Below are 12,045 nucleotides of genomic sequence, written 5' to 3'. Positions count from 1 at the left end.
ATCCCAAGTGAGAATTCTGCCCATCTACAAGCATCTTACTTAGCATCTGTCCAGTATGTGTTGGGAGTATAAGCGAGTGACAGGAAAATATTTTTTGCTTTTATCAGAATCAAATTGAGGAGCTTACTACAGCCAACAGCTACTTTAGTGAGAGGCTAAAAGCAGAAGAGGACAGAAGGAAGGAACTGGCTGAGACATGTCAGGTACGCTTTCCCCTCAAACCTCAGCTTATCCTGTACTGTTTATACATGTTATCAGCTGGACCGGAATAGTGCCCACTGATAGCAAAGGTTAAACACTTTCCATTTAGTCCATCAGTGACTTTTGTGGAGTGGCAAGTTAATATTAGACGTTCTTGTCTGATTCACATGAAGTGGCCCCCAAGCACTTTGAAAGGGGATTTAGATAATAACCCTCTAGCACATTGCCAAGCCTTCTATATATAGAGATATCATATCAACATCCTGGTCTCCACTGACTTTCTGTTGCTGCATAATAACTTGTTACGTATGTTAGAGTGACACAAGATCATTCACACACATTCATGTTGCCATTTAAAAAAGTTGCCACTCTTTGTTACTATGTGCATATTCATAAGAGAATTACAGAGCTTCTGTTTCACTATAGAAGGAAATGCAGGAATGAGTGGTATGATTTTGGTCACGAAAGATCATGCTCACTAACATTTAATGTTCCCAGAAGGACTCTCATACCCTGTATCTGGAGCAAGAGCTCGAAAGCCTGAAAGTAGTGTTGGACATTAAGAACAAGCAGATCCACCAACAAGATAAGAAAGTGATGCAAATTGAAAAACTGGTGAGCTTAAGTCTCATTTCGGCCCTTGGTTCCCTCAAACTTCTCTGTTTTTTGCACTTTTATAGATATACAGTAGTAGACTGAAGATAGTAAGAAATGGAAATCTGGTATTTTGGTTTACACACGATGTGGGTGTTTTTATTCATGTTATTTTAGACGGAGAAAAATGTAAAGCTTGAGGAATGTCTAAAGAAAGTCCAGCAAGAAAATGAAGATCTAAAAGCCAGGATGGACCGACATGCTGCATTATCAAGGTCTGGCACATCTTTTCCTGGTCTCTGGATATTCTTTTTCTTTGTTTTGATATTAGTACTAACACTACACTTGCAGTGCTTACTTTGTAACTCCAGTAGAATTACTGTATAATGTATTTTGTTCTACCCTTTAGACAACTGTCTACAGAGCAGGCAGTCTTGCAGGAATCACTCCAGAAAGAGACAAAAGTGAACAAGCGTCTGTCGATGGAAAATGAAGAACTGCTATGGAAGCTACAGAACGGAGACATGAGCAGTCCACGCAAGATCTCGCCCTCATCTCCCTCTGTGACTCTGCAATCCCCTCGCCACTCGGGCCTTTTCTCCAGTCCCCCCGTTTCCCCCAGATAACACTGGTCATCAGCTTCCATGAAGCATCGTTTCAAACACTTTGCCAGGGACAGAGTTCTTGTCTACACTGAAGGCTATATTAGCTGTGTGGGTCCACAACCTGTCACCTGAAGGACATTAATCCAAAACGGATCTACTCTCAGGTGAACCTTGTACAGTTGAATGACTATTATAACTGATTGCACTGAAGCACTTAATCAAAAAGGCCACCTTTTTGTATTTTGCCTTTCACATCTGATTTTGGACAAAAAAAAAAATCTCAGGGTTTGTACATAATTTCTCATGCCACTAGACTGTCATATGACATGATATGTTTTTTGTCCTTCATTATCTGGGAGGGTACATTACTGTCTTTTTGAACGGCATGGCAAAATGCTTTACATCTTCGGCTTCTATGCATTTGACTTGTTTGCTATCATAAGAACATTATGACTTTTTTCTTCACATAAACAAAGCTTTACCACTAGCAGCCTTTTACGAGGACCTGTATTCCATTACAAAAATATCTCATTCCTACAGTAGGATTATACTCATAAAAACTTTCCAGATGCTACTTAAGATTCATTTTCCCATTAAATTGCTCTCTTTCGCCCTACACTGGAATAGCAAGGTATTAAATAAAAACTTTTTTTTTTGAAAAATATTTTTTTATTTTAATGTAGATTCCTGCCATTTTTACCCAAGTCATTTTTATACACAAGTGAATGAAACCAAATGGACAGATATTACCATGTAGTATTCCTAGGAATCAGACAGACATAAGGGATTCAGATCCATTCAATACATTTTGAAAAATATATTATAAACCTTATCTATTACAAATCATATATTAAAGTCACTGTCCCACAAATTGAAGACTGACGAACTGTGTAATCGATATCCGAATATTAGCCAGTCCAATTATCTGCTACATCTAGGAATGAAAATCTCCTGTCAGTGTTTTTAAATATGAATACGGGTTTAGGATTGTTGACTACTGTTGACCCCTGATGAGACACTGGTGTACTTTTTCTGTTCGTCCTTTTTTTTTTCCCCCTTAACTATTTTTATGACCATGGGACCAACATATATGACTGTTTGAGCATGTTCAAGTGGCTTCAAGAGGAACCCCCAGTGTTTAAACTCTCCTTATGCAACTTTAAGGTTCATCTATTTCACGTGTGTGAATATGGTTTGGTTGTGAGCGTAAAAGAAATTGAGTTTATATGGATCTTGGTTGAGTGTCGCTAAGATAATTGTTAGTATTTGTGTGTGCAAGTTTATTGGTGTAAAGCTAAGCTGATTTTTTTTTTAAATATGCAATTAATAAAGTCACATTAAAAGCAATTGATTTGTTCACTTAAGTCTGTTCGTTTTTTAGAAAAGTATTTTAACAAGCTGGAACCTTTTTATATGGAAATTGGTTAAAACTTTATAAACAGTATGTAACGATGATTTCGGACAAAGGCAAAGTTACAGAAGGTAAGTCTGGACTGAGCAAAAAAAAAAAAAAAGGAAAGTGAAGTGTGTGTAACACTGAACCAAAAATAAGCACAGGCTTCACTCTGCACTCCACATTCCACATACGGAGTCCATTAAAGGATTTAGCACACTTTCCACCACAAGCTCCACCATCGGCTTCTTTTATTTTCACTCCCAGCAATGCAAGACCATGTTAATATTCAGGTACAGATAAAGATTAACATTAAAAAAAAAAGAAAAAAAATACACAGATTTAAGTAAACACTTTGACGAGTATTTACTAGAGCTGTTTTCTCCATATGAAGCATTTGCAGGTAATATGACAATAGCAGGAAACCAGTAAAAGGAATTCACACATTAGGCATCTTGCATCCTTCTCTCCACTGCCATGATAACAGTCTTTTCTTCTCAAGAAGGCATCAATACAAACAAGCAGCAAGATGCCAGAGGTGTAAAGAGTCTAGGTTTAGTGCCATCTAATGGTCTAATGATACGAGTTCACTTGTGTGGCCACAGATGTCTCTCCATGATTGTTTTTGGCTGTGCATATGTAGTTCCCATAATCGATAGTCTCCACATCATCCACAGTCATAATACTCTGGGAAACACGCATGATTTGACCCGCACCTCTGTTTACCAGCCTATGTGATGCCTGAATACTCACAGGCCTCTGGCCCTACATGGGAAAAGAAGAAAGGAGCTCAGTGTGAGTTTGCTCACATGAACTGCATTCATTTATTACATTTATTAAGTTGCAAAAACCTTTAGTTCAATGGCATAGAATCTAATAGGTGTGTGATGTGTAAGTGTAATGAGGAGAACTCAGAGCTTGTGGGGTTCTGGGTTACTTTTGTTTTGCTCTAGATAGTCAAATAACCCCATTGTAGAGTCCCGGGTAGGAACACCAGGAAGGACGTTGACAGGTGCTGGAGGTGGAAATATCATTACAAGTAGAAATTGGAAAACATTTCTGGATGTTAAAGAGAAAGAAGTTGAAGCGTCTCTAATACTCCATATCTCCATAACTTCTTTCTCTAAAACGTATTTTTAATCACCTCCATTCAGCTGCACTGTAGAATACAGAACAATTGGACAGAATTGAATTGAACTCAGTGAGTGTTCTTCATTGAGAGCCGAGTGAGCTCTTTTAAATTGTTCAAACTCCAAGACAAGGTGAAGCTGGCACTGTGCTGCTAAATGTTGAACTTTAAATAACTAACCATTATAACACAGTATGTCAAGTTAAGTACTACTGTACAACTTACACTGTATTACTCATTACATGGCTGTGCTTTTTATCGTTTCAGTAATTACCTAATACTAAAAATATTACAGATAAACACCAAAGCAATTGTGAAACAGTAGTATCAGCTCCGTTTAAAAGAAGAAAAGGTTTCTGATCATTTGCTGTAGTGTGCTTCAATGTTTATATGCATAAGATCATTTCAATTAGGAGCCAACGGTCAAAGTGTGCATACTAGATCTGCAAGGTCATAAGGGGAGGGATCTGCATAGACAGCCAGTGACTCATGGGAGTGCCATAGATGCTGCATCCTTTGAACTACTCTTGCATCAGTCGGCTTTATAGCCGTGTCTTCATCAGTGAACATTCAAAGACTTCAGCAGGAACGAATTAATGTTGGGCCTGTGGTGAACTCAGAAATTGCACTGACCCTCTTGGGAGCTCTTGGTTGCTAAATTCCACTACAAACTGCTGTAGAAAGGACATTATTTACATTTATATTATTTACTGTCCAGTGTCACCCAAATGAGGATGAGGTTCCCTTCTGAGCCTGGTTCCTCTCAAGGTTTCTTCCTCATATCATCTCAGAGAGTTTTTACTTGCCACCCACTTGCTCATTATGGAAAATTCTTAGAGATGTATAGTAACGTAATTTTAAACTTTATATTTATTCTGTTTCTATTCTTATGTAAAGCTGCTTTGAGACAAGGTGAATAGTTCAATCCACACATATACAAATAAAATAAATGGAATTGAATTTAATAAGCCTTATGGTGGCTTGTTAAGGTATTGTACAAAGTCTAAACACTAACAAAGTTGTTGTGTGACATAACATTTTCAATCTAAATTCAGTAAGCTTTTTTATTCTGGTCTCTTTTTGACAGAAGATACTGATTTTACCTGTCCAGGATAGGTCCAGCTGAACTTAACATTCATCTCAGGCTCACCCAGAACTGTACAGGTGACATCAAGGACATCTCCACCCCTCACTTCATAAGAGGAAGCCTGAATAGTCGCATATGGAGGACCACTAGGTACTAGAATAAAAACGAAAAAAAGAATTACACTAATTTTCACTAATCTCATTTTGTGTTCCAACATCTCAATGTCCAGTCATCAAATTATACATATTAGTATTTATTACTAACATATTTCTGACCTTCAACAAAAAGCAGCAGGTACTTAGTGGAGACCTGTGGTGTGGTTTTTGTGGCACTCTTAGCCTTGCAGTAAAAGGCCCCCATGTGCTCAAGGCTAGGGTTTTGCAGGATAAAACCTTTGGTAGGATTATAGGAGATGAGTTTCCCATCAACCTGTATTTCCTCTGGAGGCATTTCCCTGTGTAGGGACACTGTTGTCTTAGGCGTCGTGACTCGACAAGGCACTACTGCAGGTTTATCAGGCCGCAGGAACACAATCTCAAAGTGGGTGGTTGATGGAACAAATAGCTCATCTTTGTCTTGGCAGAGAGATAAAGACATAATCTGCATGATCTCTTTAGGCCAATAAATAGCATTAACTGTTAGGGCCACACTTGCAAAAACAATTGTAATGTGTTAAGACCAATTTTTCCTGGTGCTGTAAGATCTGTTATCTATACTGTACCTGTAAAGAATATGTAGGAGGTGGAGATGCGATCCGGGTCCTTATCACACTCCTGTCCATCACAGAGTATCACCCAGCAGCTGTACTCTCCCGTATCAGCAGCAGAGGGTGATGTCAGGGTCAGCTGGCTAAACTTCTCATTCTGGTTAATGCTAACATAGCAAGAAGGTCAATCTTTTAACTTCAATAACAAAAATGTTTATGCACTAAAACATAATTACTGAATAATTACTTGATGAAATATGAACTAATGATGAGTTAAGGCATGTCATGGCTCATCACAAATTAATGAAGACCTAACTATAACTGTGTGCATGAATAATAACCACCTTAAGTACTGTTAGTATTTATACATGTTTGTTAGTTAATTAATTACTTAACACATACGAGTAAACTAAAACATTATACATGCAGTATAAGAAAGAATATGAACATGCACAGACATTTTGAAGATCAGCAGCCCAAAACTTCAGTAAGAGCACGGTAGAAATGGGTGAATCTTCATAATGATATAAAGCCAATAGACCTGTCTTACATAGAGTAAAACAGTCAAAATAAAGACAGCTACATCTAAGACTAGATCACTGAGAAATAATAATTGAATTGTTAAATTCACCCTTGTGGTAAAGGTGTCCAGGGCCTGAGCTACTGAGAGCATGTACTAGTAGTAGTTACAGTGGGAAAGGAAGAGAAATGGATGAAGAATGACAGAAAGTGGGATAAGGTGCATTATTATTATTATTATTAGTGTTTCTTATTAGTGAGTCTTTCAATGTTCACAAAAGAACAGCAATGTAAAATATGAAAATAATCCAGTATCGACCAATTATGTTTGTGTACGTAGCTGCATTCGGCAAATAACAAACAATTTGAAATGATACACATATAATTAACATTTTTTCTACAGCACTCATATTTAGTTTGCTCCTATGTGTTAATACATTAACGAATAAACACATTAACATGCACTTGCTTGTTATCAACTAATGGGTTTATAGGAGTCATGTCGTAAAGGTTAAATTTTCATTAGTTCATGATTAGTGCAAGGTTTAACTAATCAATTAGTTCATATTAAGTATTAATTCAGGCATTAATGCAGGATTATTTATGTACTGTTCTTTCAAAGTGTCACAAAATAATGGCATACTTCAGTACAGTATTTGCAAACTTCTCCCAAGATCTCATTCTCATCTCACGGGGGTTTTCCTTGTCACTATGACCGATCTACACTACATCCAGATTTCTTAAAAGCTGCTTGTGGCAGTCTCTTGTTATACAGGTCTAAGTTGAATCACTAGATTTCAACTAGTTTTTTGCTGTAGAGCAAATATTTGGTGTGGATTGTTTCTTTCCTTGCTCTGACTCACACTAAATTAAACATCTGCTCATATACAGATCATAGTAGAACGATATGATCTCGAGATGGGATAAAAAGAACAATGTGACATTGGGTTGAGAATTAATTAACTGAACAAAATAACTGACGTACCTGAGACGAGAATCGTTAAAAGTGTCCAGATAAGATGGGTATCCCCAGTCAATCTTGGATCCTTTGCACCTTAGTTCCAATGTTTTTCCAGAATTCAAGATTACATTGTCACCGAGACGAAGGAAGCGTCCTTTGTCCAGAACCTGAGTGAGAATGGACTGAAGTTTTCCATCTACCTCTTTGTCTTTTACTTTTGGGTTGCGCCCCTTGACCCTCTTTCGCCCTGTTCTGAGACTGGCATCTTTCTTATTCTTGGTGTGTTGACTCGCACCTGGGTTAGCATGGCAATGAAGCAACATGTCAAACCTTGATCAGAAATGCTAATGTTTAATTAAAAAATGGAGAAGTATGTAGACATTAATTTGTCCTTAAACTGGGAAAACTGTTACTGTTTTCAAGTAAAGCATCTAATTATTGCTTTGTTCCATTTAAAACCAGAATGTGGAGAACAAGAACAGAGTAGAAGGTACAGAGCAGCATCTGGAATTCTACTCCATTTTGCATTTCAATGCCACAGCTGTACAAACAGAAATGCAGGAAATTTGCTTTGTCTTGTTATATTAATGCCCAGACACCATGAGCCTTGCAAGTTGAAGCATTATGTTTTTGTATTACATAGCCAATCAAGAACTTTAATTAAATAACTTTGTTGTCTGTTTGCTGACAGAAATGTCAATTTCACAGAAATTTCAATAACAAAATTAAGAAATGTTCCATTGCTCAGCATATTTAGAGTGAATGACAGCCATACTATTGAAGATAAGCATAGCCCAGGGAGTTTCCTCCAAAATAATGCTAATTTTTGTAAATTCCCTTAGTGTTTGTTTCCCTTCCCAACATCTGTCATTGTCTCAGCTGTGGAATCTCCATCACTCCCAAAAAAAACCAAGATACTTCCTGACAAAATACAAAAGACAAACATCTACAGTACATGTAAAAATAAATAAGTAAGTAAGTAAGTAAGTAAGTAAGTAAGTAAGTAAGTAAGTAAGTAAGTAAGTAAATAAATAAATAAATAAATAAACAGACTCACCATTTTGGATCTCCAGCAGGAGTAGTGATAATAAGAGAAGTATCCAGAGTTTCATAGTGAACTGTTGCAGAGATACCAGTTTCACAGGAATACCAGAGACCAGCTCTAAAACTCTGCAAACACTGACTTTCTCTGTTGCACTGTGGGATTAATCATCCACAAAAACAGGGTAACGCTTTAAAACTCCTTTTTAAAACCGACCACAATTTACTCCCATGTGCATCGTCTGCTGCCCTCTGCTGGCCAAAGCTACTGTTGCTAAATATTGTGCATAGGATGTCGATTGAGTTGTCTGATACTTTTATGCAAAGCAATCATCTTTTATTACATCTGAGACAAGATACAAAGGAGTAGTTTAAGGCTTAGGTCTTTGCCACTATCAAAGACTTGATAGTGGCAAACTTCTGATCTGTAGGATATAGCCTTAACCAAAGAGTAAAAGTCCATAAAAAAGCTAGCAGTTTTTTTTTTTTTTTAGAGAATTTAATAGAGTGTAGTTAAACCAAATGTCTATTAAAACCTAGGCAAGTAATAAGTTAACAATGGCCTACAGGATTAATGTAATCTACCCATTTTATGTATTTATCCTGCACAGGGAGCTTGAAGCCTATACCAGGAGACTTGGGGCACAAGGCACAAGACTTGTGTGACACAATCACACACCTTACAGTTTAGAGATGCCAATCAGCCTACCATGTATGCCTTTGGACTGGAGGAGGAAGTCAGAACATGCACACAGACACACACAGACACACACTCACACACACACACACACACACACACACACACACACACACACACACACACACACACACACACACACACACACAAACACACACAGAGACATACTATAGGGCAGAGATGGGAATCAATCCCAGGAGTCCAGAAGTCAGGAATAAAATCAGACTGAATCAGGGGCCTGAAAATGTGTGGATTAAAATGTGAATATTATTAAATATTTAAATTACTATTTAATTCTTTACTGCTGTTCATCAATGTGAGAGCCACCATAGTGGTGGGTAGTAATGTTATTGTTCTAACACAACCAGCCTTGATTTATGACGATTTTTGTACAAACCCCAATTCCGCTGAAGTTGGAAATAGAACTCTACCATGCAAAGCGTAAGCCATACTGTACATCAACAACGCAGAAACGCTGCAGGTGTCTCTGGGCCGGAGGTAATCTGAGATGGACTAAAGAGAAAAAGAAACATCCAAATTGTTCAAAAAGGTTCGAAAGCCAGCATATGTGATGGTATGGGGGTGTATTAGTGCCCATGGCATGAGTTACCTGCCAATCTGTGAAGGCACCACTAATGCTGAAATGTAAGTACAGATTTGAAGCAAAATATGCTGCCTTATACTTTGCACTTCTTAAAAAGTATTACATTTGATCTTTAAAAATCCCACAGATACCCTGAATGTGTTTTCAAGAATTTCAAGAAACAGGTTGTAATACAGTTTTATTAATAAGACCATTCATTAATTTATATCTTGTCTTACAGCAGACACTCAGATGTTATTCTACAAATTCAATAATTGGATAAGGTTATTTCTCCAGTCTCTCTCTCTCTCTCTCTCTCTCTCTCTCTCTCTCTCTCTCTCTCTCTCTCTCTCTCTCTCTCTCTCACACACACACACACACACACACACACACACACACACACACACACACAATCTCTGATTTTGCCCATTTCATAATCACACTGATTTTAAAAACTGTAAAATTAGTACAAATGTAATAATACAATTTGCAGATCTTGAAAGTTATATACAATTATGTGTCCTAACTTTTAGCTGGAACTGTATATATACAGTATATATTATAACTGTCCAGATCTCTGTTTCTCAGTTACCTACAAATGGATCTATGTCTAAAGAACAAACAATTTGAAAAAACTTGTAATAGTAATAGAAGTAATAGAACAGTTTGCTTTTAACAGAAATAAACCTCTGCTTTAATTGGTTTTGCAAATATTTGCTTAGAAATGTGTGTTTATACAGTAAACATAGCCAGATAAAAACAGCCAAATATTCAAGAATGTAACAAAATTACAGAAAGGAATGTAGTATTAGAATATCAAAATATAATAAAGCATTAATATAACAGTATCTGTGACAGCTGGTAGGGACGTTAGATGGGAGGGACAAGATTTCTGTATATTTTAAAAATTAAACTTTTAGGTTTAAACAATGCATTAAACCACAAGTTCTTATTAATGGGATAAAAACAAAATTGGGCTAACTATATTTTACACACACACACACACACACACACACACACACACACACACACACACACACACACACACACACACATATATAAAGTCAGTGTTTCAGTGTTTTCAATGTTATGTACTTCACTTTGATACAAAAAAGTTATAACAAATCAAAAAACATAAAATGTACATGTTTTCTCTTCTGTCCTTTTGTGTAATTCATACTTTAATAATGTGTACTCAGTCTTTCTCAGGGATGGTCAATCTTATCCCCAAAGTGCTGGTGTGGGTGCAGGTTGTCAATCCAATCAAGCAGGAGACAAACCTGTTTCCACCTGTTTACTAAGTTGATCTAGTCTTTTAATAGACTGAAGACAGAAGTGTGGCTTCTGCTTTGTTGGAATGAAAACTTGCACCCACAATCTCATGTCCTTCCCGGATCAGTTTGGACCGATTGGACATCTATGCTCTATCTACTTTAAGTTTCTCCTCCATAGGAATTAAGGGGGGGAAGTTGTTACTGCAAATAAAATGCCAGTGAAGCAGACTGAAAAATAATGGTCTAAATAGTAATCAAATCTACTGAGCTACAAAGAATCAGCTCCGGTGTTGGTTTTCACACCATTCTGTGTATTTTTCACGTCTGGTTTCACAAAAATCCTAATGAATCCACCAACTAATGTGGATTCCAACAATAAAGGTCTACACTATATCTTATGCCTTTTTACAGGTAAAAACATGAGGGCTTTTTTATTCATGCTAGCAGTCTCTGAACATTATTATAGCTCTATATGATTAAAAAAAAATCAGCTCTGTATTGAATATAAAGTATAAAGTGAGTATAAAGCTCACTGCAATATATTAAAATAAAAAAACAATAGCTCTATTATACTGTTGGTCTTTTGAAGTAGAAGTGGATTTTGTTTTGTCTTAATATCAAAGAAATATTGAGATACTGATCATAGAATAAAGACACTAATCTATGTTTGTATTAAGGTTACAGGAAGATGGGAAATAATATAATATAAAATCTGACATCTGACCCAACCGGACAATGCTGTTTGACCCAATGATTCTCTATGCAGCTAAAATACCGTTCATTATTACAGTCGTATGCAAAAGTTTAGGAACCCCTGACAATTTCCATGATTTTCATTTAAAATAATTAGGTGTTTGGGTCAGCAATTTCATTTTGATCTATCAAATAACTGATGGACACAGTAATATTTCAGTAGTGAAATGAGGTTTATTGGATTAACAGAAAATGTGCAATATGCATCAAAATTAAATTAGACAGGTGCATAAATTTGGGCACCCTTGCCATTTTGTTGATTTGAATACCTGTAACTACTTAGCACTGATTAATTGGAACACACAATTGGTTCGGTGGCTCATTAAGTCTTGAACTTCATAGACAGGTGCATCCAAGCATGAGAAAAGGTATGTAAGGTGGCTAATTTCAAGTTGTTGTTCTCTTTGACTCCTCAAAAAAATTGAGGCCTCAAAACAACTGTCAAATGACCTGAAAACAAAGATTCAACGTCATGGTTTTGGGGAAGGCTACAAAAAGTTAT

At 36.8% G+C, this 12,045-nt stretch overlaps 2 protein-coding genes across 9 annotated transcripts in view; one reads left to right on the top strand and one right to left on the bottom strand.

The window, feature by feature from the left end:
- Positions 1 to 2,759, top strand: part of mtus1a (microtubule associated tumor suppressor 1a) — a 30,452-nt gene extending 27,693 nt beyond the window's left edge. For 6 of the 8 annotated variants that reach the window (XM_027135668.2, XM_047802377.1, XM_047802376.1 and 3 more), the window contains 4 exons: positions 108 to 203; positions 700 to 816; positions 973 to 1,070; positions 1,205 to 2,759. In XM_027135668.2, the coding sequence (XP_026991469.2) occupies positions 108 to 203; positions 700 to 816; positions 973 to 1,070; positions 1,205 to 1,421 (528 nt within the window). In that variant the 3' untranslated portion in view covers positions 1,422 to 2,759. The remainder of the gene's footprint in view (positions 1 to 107; positions 204 to 699; positions 817 to 972; positions 1,071 to 1,204) is intronic. The other 2 variants (XM_047802378.1, XM_027135672.2) reach the window with 1 other exon arrangement.
- A 268-nt stretch (positions 2,760 to 3,027) lies between these two features.
- pdgfrl (platelet-derived growth factor receptor-like) lies at positions 3,028 to 8,476 on the bottom strand. Its single transcript, XM_027135153.2, has 6 exons — positions 8,253 to 8,476; positions 7,220 to 7,490; positions 5,731 to 5,882; positions 5,285 to 5,584; positions 5,026 to 5,162; positions 3,028 to 3,558 (listed from the first exon to the last, which is right to left on the bottom strand). The coding sequence occupies exons 1-6, from the start codon at positions 8,305 to 8,307 to the stop codon at positions 3,367 to 3,369; spliced, it is 1,107 nt and encodes a 368-aa protein (XP_026990954.2). The 5' UTR covers positions 8,308 to 8,476; the 3' UTR covers positions 3,028 to 3,366.
- Positions 8,477 to 12,045: the final 3,569 nt, after the last annotated feature.

This window comes from Tachysurus fulvidraco, chromosome 17 (genome assembly GCF_022655615.1).
Source record: "Tachysurus fulvidraco isolate hzauxx_2018 chromosome 17, HZAU_PFXX_2.0, whole genome shotgun sequence".
Classification (NCBI taxonomy): Eukaryota; Metazoa; Chordata; class Actinopteri; order Siluriformes; family Bagridae; genus Tachysurus; species Tachysurus fulvidraco.
The sequence above is the reverse complement of the archived record's forward strand: the minus strand, read 5'-3'. Positions and strand labels throughout refer to the sequence as shown.